This window comes from Corythoichthys intestinalis, chromosome 1 (assembly GCF_030265065.1).
Source record: "Corythoichthys intestinalis isolate RoL2023-P3 chromosome 1, ASM3026506v1, whole genome shotgun sequence".
Lineage (NCBI taxonomy): Eukaryota > Metazoa > Chordata > Actinopteri > Syngnathiformes > Syngnathidae > Corythoichthys > Corythoichthys intestinalis.
In genome coordinates this window covers 13,770,372-13,785,489 of record NC_080395.1, presented here as the reverse complement: position 1 = coordinate 13,785,489, position 15,118 = coordinate 13,770,372, and the positions used below count along the sequence as shown (strand labels likewise).

At 40.5% G+C, this 15,118-nt stretch overlaps 1 protein-coding gene across 6 annotated transcripts in view; it reads left to right on the top strand.

Annotated features, from left to right (window-relative positions):
* The window catches only part of LOC130923357 (oocyte zinc finger protein XlCOF6-like), a 59,181-nt gene that overhangs the window by 28,514 nt on the left and 15,549 nt on the right, over nucleotides 1-15,118 (top strand). For 3 of the 6 annotated variants that reach the window (XM_057849023.1, XM_057849055.1, XM_057849031.1), the window contains 2 exons: nucleotides 2,254-2,682; nucleotides 12,069-14,422. In XM_057849023.1, coding sequence (XP_057705006.1) covers nucleotides 2,254-2,682; nucleotides 12,069-13,699 — 2,060 coding nt within the window. In that variant the 3' untranslated portion in view covers nucleotides 13,700-14,422. Of the gene's footprint in view, nucleotides 1-2,253; nucleotides 2,683-12,068; nucleotides 14,423-15,118 lie in introns of those variants that run through there. The other 3 variants (XM_057849047.1, XM_057849040.1, XM_057849063.1) reach the window with 3 other exon arrangements.

The following is a 15,118-nucleotide window of genomic DNA, read 5'->3' as shown; positions in this document are numbered from 1 at the left end:
TTTCCTTGGTGATGTTACCACAATGATAATTGTCACCTTAACTAATAAAGACTGGTGAACAGATGTCGGTGGAGGACCGTCGAGATCATAGACATTCTACGTCTGTATTGTCGAGCCAGTTCACAGACGCGCACACCTCTCATATTTTTCTATCTTTTCCATCTTCATTTCAATTGTAAGCTTTTACCTTTTTTCACCACCTGCACTGACCTTCTTGGAACTTGTGTCGATTTCTCCCACAAGAAAATCTGCCGTGCGTCTGTATTGTGGCAAAACAAACTGCGGCGCAGTCATAAATTGTCGAATTTCGCGCATGTTTTCGGGTGTAGAAACAAATGGCGAGTCAAATTTTATGTCTGATGTTGAAAAGATGGTGTGTCGAAGCGATCGTATGTTGAGGTGCCACTGTATTTTGTATCTTTTGGTTTGGGTGCCTCCTGGTCACCTCCCTGGAGAGGTGTTCCGGGCATGTCCCACTGGCAAGATGCCCTGGGGATGACCCAGGACACGCTGTGTCTCTCGGCTGGCCTGGGAAAGCCTTGGGATCCCGCCAGAGGAGCTGGTTGAAGTGGCTGAAGAGGGAAGTCTAGGCTTTTCCTAGCAAAGCTGCTGCCCTCGCAACCCGAACCTAGATTAAGCGAAAGGTGATGGATGGAATGATGGATGGATGGCAATGCCATTGTATTTCTGGATTTTATTGTTACTTTTTAGCCCTCTTGGCTAAAGCATTGTGAGTATGGCATTCATCGACGTTGATGCAGGTGCAGTGTTTTGTAACCGTTCTGCCTGGAGCCGTGCCGCCACCTTTTCCAGGTCAGGACCCGTGTGCACCTGTTACACACGGACTGCACCTAGCTATCAGTATGTCGCGTTATTTTGTCGCAGCGTGTGTGTGACTTCTGTGAGAGTTTTTATGATAGTACAATTTACAGTGGATCATCTTAGCACTCAGTGAAAGTATAATCCAATAGTGTAGCCTACAATATGTCGGCTTAATGACCACAGCTTTTTTTCTGTATGTGCTTGCTTTATTCTGTGTCATTACTATCATTATACAATCTTGAATTTTTCATTTTCATCAGTTACGGCAGTATAGCTCTATTAATGTGTGGGTGTTCATGTGTAGGGGTGCGTGCATTTCAGAAAATGCTCTGGGGAAAAAATCAAACAAAATGGTTAAGATGCTAGTTTTTCGCAGTAGGAACTTGAAGTAAACACTTGTCTTGAGTGATCATGTCACAGCAGCCATTAACAATAAGTTGTCCGATACTCAGTCCTCTGAAATGCACTGTTCAAGCCCCTCTTCCTGTAAGTCATTTGTGTTGCAATGACATTTTTGCACAGTGGCCATAGCAATATTTACAATGTTGTACATTGTTTAAGTCATACAAGCCGTTTTAAATGTTTCTACTCGAATGTTTATTGTTTACAAGAGATTTTTATATACTTAACATTTACACTGAATGCACAATTGTTAAATATGTTCAGTTGAAAGCTGGTAAATAAATTAGTGAGAAATGGTTAATTTGTATTTCATGCATTCATTCAGATTTTCGCGTCATTTATCGTTATCGAGGTAAATCTGCTTAATTTACGGTGATAAGTACATAAGGTCATATCGCCCAGCCCTAACTTTGACTGGCTTTCTAGTACTGCGCTAGCTAGTACAAGTTGACGGACTGACTGACTAGAAAGCCGATGGATAGCATGCTAGCAAACTGCAAAATCTTCCGCTCATTCTGCGTGTGATGTCTTCTGGTGGGATATTTTTTAGTGGCAGGGACAAGGAAGCTGTGAAAGTAAGACTATTTGTGCTCTACATTGTTGATGAAGCCTTTTCTGTCCCTTTTTTTGGAATGGATTTGTGTCAAAAATGTTATGCTATCATTTTAAAGTCACTTGTTGTAGCATGTCATGGCACGTTCAAATAAAAATCAAGGTTACCATGACTGCAAAACCAGGATTAACTCATGTTCAGTACTATTGCAGTACTATTGCAGACTTCACAGGGCCATCACGTCACCAAGTTTGTTGATTAAAATCCATATTAAATCAACCTGACAGTTAACGATCAATTTTAAATAGGCATGTGCTTAGCTGCCATTGATGCTGATAGATGTACAATCTATTTGAAGTCTAAGCGTCTCTTCCACTTCAAAAGAATGGACGTCTATGTGACAAACAAATACAAATTCACAGCAGAAGGACGATTGGCAAATCAAACGATTTTCTTTTTCACCTTGTGTCCCGCAGAAGCCACTAAAAAAGATCTTCACCCTGAGAAGCACGACGCCAGCCATGTAAAGCAGGAGAAGGAGTCGGAGATGCCATCCATAAAAAAGGAGGTGGAGCCAGAGACCCGCAGCATAAAAGAAGAAGAACAGGAAGATGAAATCACCAAGTTTCCAATGATTGTCACTGTGAAGAGCGAAGTCGATGAAGGTCCAATGGAAGTGAGCAGAGCAGCAAAACGTTCGCGCGGGAGCTCATTTCAACACCTGACCACAAAAGGTGAGGCACAATTGCAACCGGACGACCTCTTCGCTCCACTCTCGGACAGTGATGATGTAACATCACACTCTTCTGGCTTTAGCACTGATGAGAAGGATGTTGACTTTGACCAGAATGCGCCGAAGTCCTTAAACAAGTCATCATTGAAAAGAGACACAAAAGAATGCGCCGGTAGGAAACCTTTCGCCTGCTCATTTTGCGATAAAAGATTTCCTTGGAAGCGGCTCTTAACAAGACATGTGCGTATGCACACCAATGAGAAACCTTTCGCCTGCTCAGTTTGTGGTAAAACATTTCCTGAGAATGGAGACTTAATCAGGCACGCTAGAACGCACACCAAAGAGAAACCTTTCGCCTGCTCACTTTGCGAGAAAAGATTTTCTTGCAAGCATCACATAACAAGGCACATGCGTACTCACACAGGAGAGAAGCCTTTTGGGTGCTCACATTGTGATAAAAGATTTTATACGAAGCAAGAGTTAACAAGACACACGTGGAGACAGACTAGAGGAAAGCCTTTCCCCTGCTCAGTTTGCAGTAAAAGATTCACTGAAATTGGAGAGTTAATCATACACACAAGAAGACACAATGGAGAGAAGCCTTTTGCCTGCACGTCTTGTGGTAAAAGATTCCCTGAGAAAGGAGAGTTAATCAGGCACGCAAAGAGGCACATTGTTGAGAAGCCTTTTGCCTGTTCTCTTTGTGATAAAAGATTTTCTTGGAAGCATCACATAACAAGGCACATGCGTACGCACACAGGAGAGAAGCCTTTCGTCTGCTCACATTGCGATAAACGATTTTGCACGAAGCAAGAGGTAACGAAACACACGAGTACGCACACTGGAGAAAAGCCTTTCCCCTGCTCAGTTTGTGGTAAAAGATTCACTGAGAACGGAGAGTTAAGCAGGCACGCAAAAAGACACACTGGAGAAAACCCTTTCCTCTGCTCAGTGTGTGGTAAAAGATTCGCTGAGAACGGAGAGTTAAGCAGGCACGCAAGAACGCACACCGGAGATAAGCCTTTCGCCTGCTCACTTTGCGATAAGCGATTTCCTTGGAAGCATCACATAACAAGGCACATGCGCACGCACACAGGGGAGAAACCTTTTGCCTGCTCACTTTGTAACAAAAGATTTTGTACGAAGCAAGAGTTAAGAAGACACACGAGGACACATACTGGAGAAAACTCCTTCCCTTGCTAAGTGTGTGTTGAAAGATTCAGAGAGAATGGAGAGTTACTCTGGCACGCAAGAACCCACACTGGAGAAAACTAGAGATCGACCTGGATGAGTTTTTCTGGACCGATACCATTTATTAGTAGTTAGAGGGGCAGATAACCGATTTTTGGAGCCAATATTCATTTGCTGTAAAAATTGAATAATGCAAACACTGAGTTTTATTGGAATACCTAAAGCATGTTTATTCAATCTCACAAATAAAAAATAATAGCTCCAGAAGTGCCTGAATTTACTCAACTCAAAAACATCTCTGACAAATTTGAATAAAGGGTTACATAAATAGCTCTCTGGAAAATATTTTTTTTTCCAAAATTAAAAAAGTTTTAAACATATTAAGAATAACATAGAAAAATGCTTGTCTTTGTTAAATGCTTCATTGAGTGAGTCCAGTCAAATCACGAAAGTGAACCAAGTGCACACAAATCACTCTACGGTTTTATAGTGCCACTGAATTTGTATGTACAGTATGAATGAGCTGCAACAGACATCCAATATATAGATGATGATGTGCCACTTTTTTGGCCATGATACAATAGACAAAATGGTAAAATATAAAAATGGTGATATGTCGTGATTAGGGCTGTCAAATTATCGCGTTAACGGGCGGTAATTCATTTTTAAAATTAATCACATTAAAATATTTGGCGCAATTAATGCATGCACGTAATGCCCTGTTCATGCGTTGCCTCAAACAGTTTACAATGACCCAGTTTTAGCACAATGAGAGCGAAAAGGCAGAGAAATGCGAGTGGACACAGGCGTTCATTGGGCCGTGCCTTTTATTGGCTTAATATTTGGCAGCCACTACTAACAGTCATAGTTGCCCAACTTCCCATCATGCATTTTGGCGGAGCAGGAGACGATATTTTGCTTAACACGCCTAGTTGAACACAACGCAGAACATACTTTACACCGTTTGCAGCCAGCACTGACAATCATGGTTGCCCAACTTCCCATCATGCATTTTGGCAGAGCAGGAGACGTTCTTTTTCTTAACACACCCAATTGAACACAAAGCAGAACATACTGTATACCATTTGCAGCCACCACTGACAGTCATGGTTGCTAATTTCCCATCATGCTTTTGGGCGGAACAGTTAAGTCGCTACAGTATCATTTAGTGAAAGCACAACAAAAATAATATTCCTATCTCTCAAAAAAATGATGTTCACAAAGAGAAAAGCGCTTAATGCCAAGAGAACTGGCATTCCCAATCAAAATAGCTATGCAAAATACACTTAAAACTTACTGCTCGGCGACATCAACAATGGCGAGCTATTAGTTTATTTTTAGATTGATTATTGATTATTTTATTATAATGAAAACGTTAAGAGGGGTTTTAATATGCAATTACTACAACTTGTTCTCAGATTTATTTTTTAAGAACTACGTCTTTTTATCTGTGGATCCCTTTAACAGAAAGAATATTAATAATGTTAATGCCATCTTGTTGATATATTGTTATAGTAAACAAATCTAGTGATCCCTCGCTACTTCGCCCTTCAAACTTCGCGCCCTCAATCTATCGCGGATCCGTGTCACTGTCGCTCCCTCCCTCTCTCTTTGCTCTCTGATTCCCCTGGCAAGCACTGCGTGCATTGAAGTTGCTTATTTAAGTTAACGATGGTGACAGATGATTCCGCCGCACATGTCAATCATCGTTTAACTGCCAATAAATGTTAAGTTTTATCCTTGTGTCCATACGCGGGTGGGTAGAGATCGGGAAGCGCGCGCTGTAATGTGTGTGCGTGGCGAGGTTAGAGGCAGCCGGCTCTGCGTGATTGTGTGTGTTTGGGGGGGGGGGGGGGGGGCAACCGCTGGAATGAATGTGCGTGTGTATACTAAAAAATCATTTATTAAATGACAGTATATATAAATATATATATTTTTAAAATACTACTTTTGAAAAAAGTGAAAAAACATTTCTTATACGTATCTTTCCAATCCTAAATCTGAATAAATTGTACACACACTAATTTTTTTGGGGAGGGAGGGGGCTGGGTGCGCGAAAAACGAGGGATCACTGTACAGCACTTATGTACAGTATGTTGAATGTTTATGTCAGACTTGTTTCTTTCCATTCCAACAATAATTTACAGAATCATATGGCATATTTTAGAGATGGTTTGAATTGTGATTAATTACGATTAATTAATTTTTAAGCTGTGATTAACTCAATTAAAATTTTTAATCGTTTGACCGCCCTAGTCGTGATTAGCAGTGCAACGGGTTGCGGTTCAAAACCGAACCGTACGGTTCGCCCTGTACGGTTCAATACGCCTTTATGAACCGCGCATTTTTGGTTTTGCAATTACAGTAATTTATTCCGAACGCTTGTGGAATGAATTGGTCAGACTCTGTGTGCCTGTGTGTGACGTGAAGCGCAGCTGTGGAGAAATTCCCGCCCCGCGAGTAAATGTCCAATCGCTGTCAAGCACCTGTGTGATAGGAGCCGAGTAACGCCCTCTCTCGCTTACGAGCGAGATGAAAGTGAAATAAGAAAGAAAACAAAAAAAATTATGGCGAGCGGAGGAGTCGACAGACCGAATTTTGAGGAAGCACCGGCTTCTTTCAAATCTGCGGTGTGGCAACATTTCGGTTTCCCCGTGGACTACAATGCAGACGGAGCGAAAATATTGAAAAAAAAAAATAAAACAATCTGCAAGCATTGCTCAGCGCTTGTTCCCTATGCTAACGGCAACACTTCTAACATGACTCAGCACCTCAGCCGGCTTCACCCACAGACATCGCTTTCTCAGAGCAGGACAACCCCGAAGATGACACCAGTGAAAACACAGGGGTCTATAGAAGAGGCGTTCCAAAAGCCTTAGAATATCAGGTCAGAAAAACACAAGGAAATAACCCACGCAGTGGGGATGTGCATTGCTGAAGACTTGCAACCATATTACGTGGTTGAAGATGCGGGCTTCGTTAATTTAATTGCAACGCTTGACCCGCGTTACATTGTTCCCTCGCGGACATATTTCGCCAACAACATAATCCCCGACATTTATGAAATGGCACGCAAAGCCATCAAAGATGATTTCGCGAAAGCACATAGTTTTGCCCTGACCGGTGATAGTTGGACGTCCCGTGCTACAGAGTGGTACTACCTAACTGTGACGGTCCACTATAAATCATACCTGTCAAGTTGTACGGTTTCGTCGTAATTTGTACAAGTGAGCGCTCATTTTTAAATGTGTACGCCGTACGTTATGTTCAAAATCTACACGTTTTTCGTGCATTGCGTTTTTTTTTTGTTTTTTGGTCACCGTTTCTGCAACGAGACAATGTTCGTTAATACGTTGGTTGAAAGGTCAGAGACAGGCAGAGGGAAGAGTGTTTGTTGAGACGCTGTAGCAAACGCGATGCTAGGCGGCTCCAATATTTCCTGACTGTGGCCGACATACAGTCTACGCCTAGATATCTCATGCATATAGAACTACATGCGAAATGACACTCGGTAGCGTTAGTAAACAGCCACCATTTTAGAGCAGTAAACTTCTTAGAAAGGCTCTGTTGTAGTAAACCTTCCAAGGGAACCTAAGCAACTTTTTATCCAAAATAGTCCTAAATCGGCAAACTCTTGACTTGAGTCTATCTTTAAAGGATGAAACAGTTTAAAAATGTTCACATGTCGAAAGTAGACAGAAGGGAACTCAGGCAAAAACGGGAGCAATTTTATCACATTTAACGGTTGATTCACAACATTAAATGACCTCCAAACATAGCAAAGGTTACTATGTTTTTGTTTTGTTTTTGTTTTTTTTTTAATGGGAAAAAAAAACATAAAAGGTATCACCAGTTAGGTTGCCAAGTAACTTTTTTACTACTGTGTGTGTATTTCAGTAGTCAGTCACTACACTTGCCAAAGAGCTAAGAGGCATTTTAACAGTCGAAAATGTTTACATTTTAAGTGTTTATTTCATTTTTTTAAAAGCAAAATAAAGGCAGTCAAAAAAAAAAAAGTGTCTCAGTTAACTCAATGGCTGCCATTGACGGCGCTCGACGCCCAATCCATTATGACCAGGAAGAGTGAATAAACGTTCGTTCGCTCAAAACCAGAGCGTTCACTCTTTGCAATTGTCAGGGCATTTACAGGGCACTTTCTGTTCATTTCAGGGTATTTACTGGTCACTTCCTGTTGAGTTTAAGTCATCACCTTTTCATTCCCAAGTCATTTCCTATTGATTTTGGGTTACAGAACAGCAAGTGACCCATAAAATGCCCGAAAATCAAGCGGAAGTGACTGAAAATCAACAGGTAATGACCTGAAATGGCCCAAAATGACCTCGTCACCAGGCATTGGCTGCCCCTAATGGCCATAGAAATGGGATGAGCTCATTCACTGCCACCCACCCAATTCAAATGGATTGGACTTCTACTAGTAATAAACTTACAGCACAAGGATGAAGATAGCTTGTTTTCCTGTTTATTAGTTGTTTTGTAGAATATTTTCCTGACCATCCATTACCTACCGCTTAATCCGGGGTCTGGTCCCGGAGGCAGCAGCTTTAGCAGGAAAGCCCAGACTTCCCTCTCCCCAGCCACTTAAACCAGCTCCTCCGGCGAAATCCCAAGGCGTTCCCAGGCCAGCTGAGAGACATAGTCTCTCCAGTATCCTGGGGAGGGAGGTGTCACGAAGGTATCCGAACCAGATGCCCGAGCCACTTCAACTGGCTCCTCTCAACGCGGAGGAGTAGCGGCTCGACACAGTCCCTCCCGGATGACCGAGCTTCTCACCCTAGTTTTCCTGACCAATGTATCAATAGTTGTTGTATCGCCATATCGTGAGATCATCGTTATCGTGAGCTTTGTATTGCAAATCGTATTATACTGTGAGTTACCAAGAGGTTTCCACCCCTACTACACATATTACACTGAAAATCCAGCGCCTGAACATTTTTACTTCCGGTTCACTGGATGCAATGTCTGTACTCTCGTCGACTTGCAGTTTGTTGTAGGGCTGTCCCAAACGACTAATTTTCTCCCGATTAATCAGCCGACTATTTTTACGATTAGTTGACTAATCTTTTAAATTTTTTTTATTAATTTTTTTTTTTTTACTAATTTAGCAATGACATTTTTGAGACGCATATCAATTCACAAAAATTTTTTTTTTTTACTAATTTAGCAATGAAATTTTTGTTGACGCTTATCAATTCACAAAAACATTTTGGAACACTTAAATTCTTTATTAAAGTACAAATAAACAGATAAATAACAATAATAAATCACAAACAATGAGTTCAAATGCTGATAGCATTAACTTGTGCAAAAGAATGGAATGTAAACAGATTCAGAACACTGACTTCACCTTTCCAACATGATTCAAAACAATTCTTAAAAAAATACCTAGCATTAATATTATAGTATACTGTAGTACAATATATAATCGTATTATAACAATTATTCATTGCCAGATTTTTCATAAAGGGTGTCATTTTAAAGGTATTCTTAGTGTAGAATCTGAAGAATGTGGGATTAACTCCAGAAATCGTTATTTATATGACGAACATGAGATGCTTTTATTTTGAAATGTTCACCGGAAGTACGCTCGCTAAACCGCTAATTTATGCTTTACAGTCCACAAAAAAATCACTATTTGTCATTGCATGTGGTGTAAGTAATAGATTTTCTGTCCTTTGGCAAATGCTGTTAACCAGCGATTTTTCATGTTTGATGTGTCACCTTTTAACTTCAAGTTTTGGACAAGGCTGCTTGTTTTATAGCCAGCTAAAGTAGGTCGTCTTTTTTCCCATTCACTTCAATGTAGCAATGCTAACGTATATAGTGTTTAATATAGATGTCTTTCCTTATTTTGTATGTCTGAACTTTAATTCTACAGCGTGTTGATGACAGAAAAGAACTGGAGTTTAATATGCCATCAGCACGCACGCACAAATGTATACACGCGCGCAGCGATAAAACTCAGCCGTGAAAATAACCGCCCTCATTTTTATTTACCATGCGATAAATGGAATTATTGCATATCGCGACAGGCTTAGCAACTTCAATAAACATGTCATTAGTTAGTTAGATGGACTTACAATCTCCTGTCGTTATCATTCACGGCCGACGTGCAGCCAAGCTTGGCATTGAAGAGACAGGACACAATAGTGTACCCTCCTTTCTTTCTTTAAAAATAAGTCAATGTTTTGGACTCTCTGGTGCGCTTTTTTTGGCTTTGTGCCGATTTCCCCGCTTGCATACCAAGCGTCCGACATTCTGAACTTTCCACGCATATATTTTTTTGACCCTTCATTAACCGTCGATGGGATGTTGTGCTCGTCGACGGATTTACGTCATCGATGACGTCGACAATGTCGACTAGTCGGGACAGCTCTAGTTTGTTGTGTACCCTAACCAAATGCGCTTCTTCAATGCAAACTCATCAGGTAAGTACCCAAGTAAACATTTAGAGGACTAAAACATCCTGACCTGAAGCTTAGGGAAAGTCGTTTGGCTTTTTGTTGAAGCTTACCAGGCTCACTTAATTTAGTTGTATTTAGCTTAGCTTGCTAGCGAGGATGCACTAACACATTTTGATTATATAGATCAATAGATAGCTTTGATTCACAGACTCAAGGTCCAGATTACAACAGCACAATACATGGAAAATTACTAAAAGAAATTAAAGAGAACTACATTAGCATGCCGCTTTTCTTAAAATGACAATCTATGGACCTGTTATCAAACCGAGGTGGACTTTCTAATTAACAACATAGTCATTGTCTGTTAATATACACAAGTGCAAATTTATGCAAGTCAAACCTATATTTAATGGGTTTCATAATGAGCTGTCCTTTACAAATAACCTTCAAATAAAGAACAGCAAAACTGAGGAAACCTTTCAATCTATTTGATACATCACACTTGGGGAAAAAAACATGAGCAGTTTTGATTATTTAATTTCAACTATAGTTCGTTTGTTGACACCCTACATATTACTGTTATATACTCTGTAGCCTTATATGCACCTGTTCAAATTTGTGTTAAGAAGTACACAGGCATTTTTGCCATATTGTTTGTATGTATGGTTCAGATTTTTTTTCTTTCCGCATAACGCAACAGTATATATTGTTTATGTATTGCGGCATGTGTAAATGCAGCCGGTTAAGTCCTTTGTCAGAGCGTGAAGGCTGATGAAGTAGATATCTTGGGACTAAAAGTACAGGCCAGTGTTTACTACGTCATTTCTTTGCTGCAAGATTAAATTTGTAAGCAAAGTGGAAAAATAGTGAAATAAAATTGCTACTGGAAATTAGGGCCAAGGAAAATAACACAGCAATAGGTCCGAGTGTGTCTTGCTATTTCGGCATCCATCTTTGTTAGTGTGGTTTGCTTTGCCGCACAAAAGTAACGTAATTTTCAGGTAATAAAATCCCATCCACCGTTGACGCGATACATGTCTAAAAGTGTCCTACCCGTATTATTCATTCACTCATGTCTGAAAGCTATGACACTGTTAAATCCCTCCTCATATTAAACAGGAATTTAGCCGGATTGAGCCCATTGTGTCACTGGATTTGTTCGCTTAAATCCTGATGGATCTGACACTGACAGCTAACTACCATTTATATGCCTATGTTTGGCTGCCATTAATGACGATAGACGTTCAACCTATTTGAAGTGGGAGGGTTCTTGCTGTTCATTCACTGCCACCCGCCCACTTGAAATGGATGGACGTCTACATGTGATGTGCCGCATTGGCCCGAATATAAGACTACCCTGATTATAAGACGACCCCCTCTTTTTCAAGACTCAAGTTTGAAAAAAGACTTTTTGAACACCAAATTAATTTTTATACAGAAAATAATTACAGTACATCTGAAACCAATGATTATGCTTTTTCTCTCAAATATGTTATTTTGCCTCATTCAAATCTTAAAATCTGAACATTTACATATGTAAACTAAAGTGCATTCACATTCGTAAATGAATGGCTTCTGGTTTTTGAAATGTAAATAAACCAATCTATTTTGATAAAACAAAATTGCAATAACTGCATTAACCATCAAAGTGAAGTCTAACTGTAGTCTTGAAACAAATCTTAATAAGGAAAAGCATTGCAATAAAATAATGCAAACTGGTTAAACTTGAGAGTACAGAGATCTGTCATGACAGAACATCGCTTCAATGATATCTGGCGCCATCTAGCATTGTAAATGGGTACCGAATATAAGACGACCCCCACCTTTTCAGTGTTATTTCAATGCAAAAAGCACCGTCTTATATTTGGGCCAATACGGTAAATAGAAATTCACAGCACAAAGACAATTTGAATGACCTGGTTTTATTTCATCCTGTGCCCCGCAGATGTTACAGTAGATGTTATTCACTCTGAGAAGGGTGATTCCCCACACATCCATCAGGAGGAGGAGTCTGAGACACCATACATCAAACAGGAGGCGGAGCCAGAGACCCCCTACATTAAAGAAGAACAGGAAGATAAACTCTCCAAGTTTCCAATAATTGTCAGCATAAAAAGTGAAAAAGATGAAGTTCCAAGCAAAGAAAGCGGAGCAGCAAACCCTTTAAAAGACAGCTCATTTCAACACCAAACAACAAAAGGTGAGGGACTATCCCAACCGGACGACCGCTCAGCTTTGCTCTCGGACAGCGACGATGTAACATCACACTCTTCTGACTATAACACTGATGAGGAGGATGTTGAATTTGACCAAAATGCTTTGAAATCCGTCAATAAGTCATCTTTGAAAAGACGCACAAAAGAATGTGCGGGTAGGAAACCTTTTGCCTGCTCAGTTTGTGAGAAAAGATTCACCGTGAAGGCAGAGTTAGATCGACACGCAAGAGCACACACTAGAGAGAAGCCTTTCGCCTGCTCACTTTGCGATAAAAGATTTCGTTTGAATCATCAATTGACTTCACACCTGAGTACACACACTGGAGAGAAGCCTTTCGCCTGCTCACTTTGCAATAAAAGATTTCGTTGGAATCATCAGATAACTAGACACATGAGTACACACACTGGAGAAAAGCCTTTTGCCTGTCCAGTTTGTGAGAAAAAATTCACCAAGAAGGGAAATTTAGACGTGCACACAAGAACACACACTGGAGAGAAACCTTTTTCCTGCTTAGAGTGTGGTAAAGAATTCACCACAAAGAGTGAATTACAAATTCATGCGATAACACACACCGGAGTGAAACCTTTTGTCTGCTCAGTGTGTGGCAACACATTCAAAACTAATGTAGAATTAAACAGACACGCCAGAACACACAGCGGGGAGAGACCTTTCACCTGCACGGTTTGCAGTGAAAGTTTTGCCTGGCATTCACAGTTAAAAAAACACGCAGGAACACACACTGGAGAGAAGCCTTTCACTTGCTCACTTTGCGATAAAAAATTCTCCTTGAAGCACCTTTTAACATCACACATAAGTACACACACTGGAGAGAAGGCTTTTGCCTGCTCACTATGCAACAAAAGATTTCGTTGGAATCACCAGTTCACTTCTCACATGAGTACACACACTGGAGAAAAGCCTTTTGCGTGCTCAGTTTGTCAGAAAAGATTCAACAGTAAAGGAAATTTAAACGTGCACACAATAACACACACCCAAGAGAAACCTTTTGTCTGCGCAGTTTGTGGTAAAGGATTCAAAACGAAGGTAGAATTAAATAGACACGCAAGAAAACACAGTGTGGAGAAACCTTTTGTCTGCCCAGTTTGTGGTATAGGATTCAAAACAAAAGTAGGATTAAACATGCACGCAAGAAAACACAGCGGGGAGAAACCTTTCACCTGCACAGTTTGTGGTGAAAGTTTTACCTGGCGTCAACAGTTAAAAAGACACACAAGAACACACACTGGGGAAAAAAAGCCTTTTTCCTGCTCAGTTTGCGGGAAGAGGTTCAGACAGAAGGCAGATTTAGAATCGCACACAAGAAAACACCGGGAAGAAACCTTGCACGGTTTGCGGTAAATGTTTTTTTCCCTACCTTCAAAAGTTAAAAATACACACAAGAAGTCACAAGAGGAGAAAAGTCTTTCAATTGAAGTGGTTAACAAACAATTTTGATTTCTGCCATGCATTTGCAGTGGAAAAAGCAGTTCAATTTCATTCGATTTCCCTTGAGCCTCTTTTTGGGGAAAAAAAAAAGGTTACAATGATTTCCCCTCTTTTTCAGAACTCGCCAGTATTCAGGATTTTTATTTTATATTATTGAATGGATTGGGGTACATCTCTTTCTGTTGAGGTTATTCCGTAACCTTATACTTTTTGTCATACTACATTTTTGTCGGTGTAGATGGCCGCTAGTATTGCCTCACCTTCGATTGCCATGACAACGCAGAAGCAATAGTCTTTCATTGTTAATTCATTAAGTCAATTCATTGTTTTCTAAAATTGTATGTGTATTCATTTCTACTCTTCTTGTGTTTTCTACTGAATTTTGTTATATTTGTTATTCCAAAAGAATTTTGAGAAAAATTACTCTCGGTTGAGGTCACATGCGAATGGTGCGTACGAGAGCAAGTTCGAAAGAGAGAATTCCATGTCGGCGATCTGTTTTGATGTACGATTTATCCACTGTTGTTGTAATAAGGTGCACATGGTATGTAATTTTTATTTTGTTTCAATTTCAAGCTGCATTTATTTTGAGTCGTGTGCATTGTAATATTTGCTTCAATTTGGAATTACTGGACCTTTATACTACTACTATTAAAGATTTTTGTTCTTTACTGTTTTTTTTTTTTTTTTTTTTTACTTCTATGTTACGTTACGTCCCACGGACTGCTCGCCTAAGGGCGCAACATAAAACGAGCCACACAAGGTACGAGTGGACACAAATTTATTTACACAGTCAAACTCGCAATGAACAATAAATACAAAATGTGGATGAAGCGCGGCTTCAGGGTAAGACCAGGCCAAAACAATAGAAAAAAGGAGTCTACACTTAAACCCCACCCGCTAACTAAACCCTCATTGTGAAGAAGAACAAAGACAGCCACTAACCTAGCTTCTTCCACTAAACTAAACAGGAGAAAACGGGTTGAACAGAAATGGCGACTTACCCCTACTGCTTCAGTGCTCTTATTTACAGTGGTGAACAAAAACGATCCAATAACTAATAAACACAAAAGACCACACCGAAAAAGCGGGAGTGTATCAAACTAGCGATCAAACGCACACGAGAATGAATGACGAGCAAACAGCTGGCGAGGAGGACTGCGGCAGAATGCTGTCAAATGCGATCTCGTAGAGCGTTGACAGCGGCGGGATTATGAAGCTTGGCGCCTTTTTCGTGGCCAATCAGCGGCGGCGGCGGCGGCGATCTGTCCGGCCGGCGTCAATCAGCTGTCGTCACAGTGGGAGGGGAAGCAGCCAGCTGGTGGAGGCGAC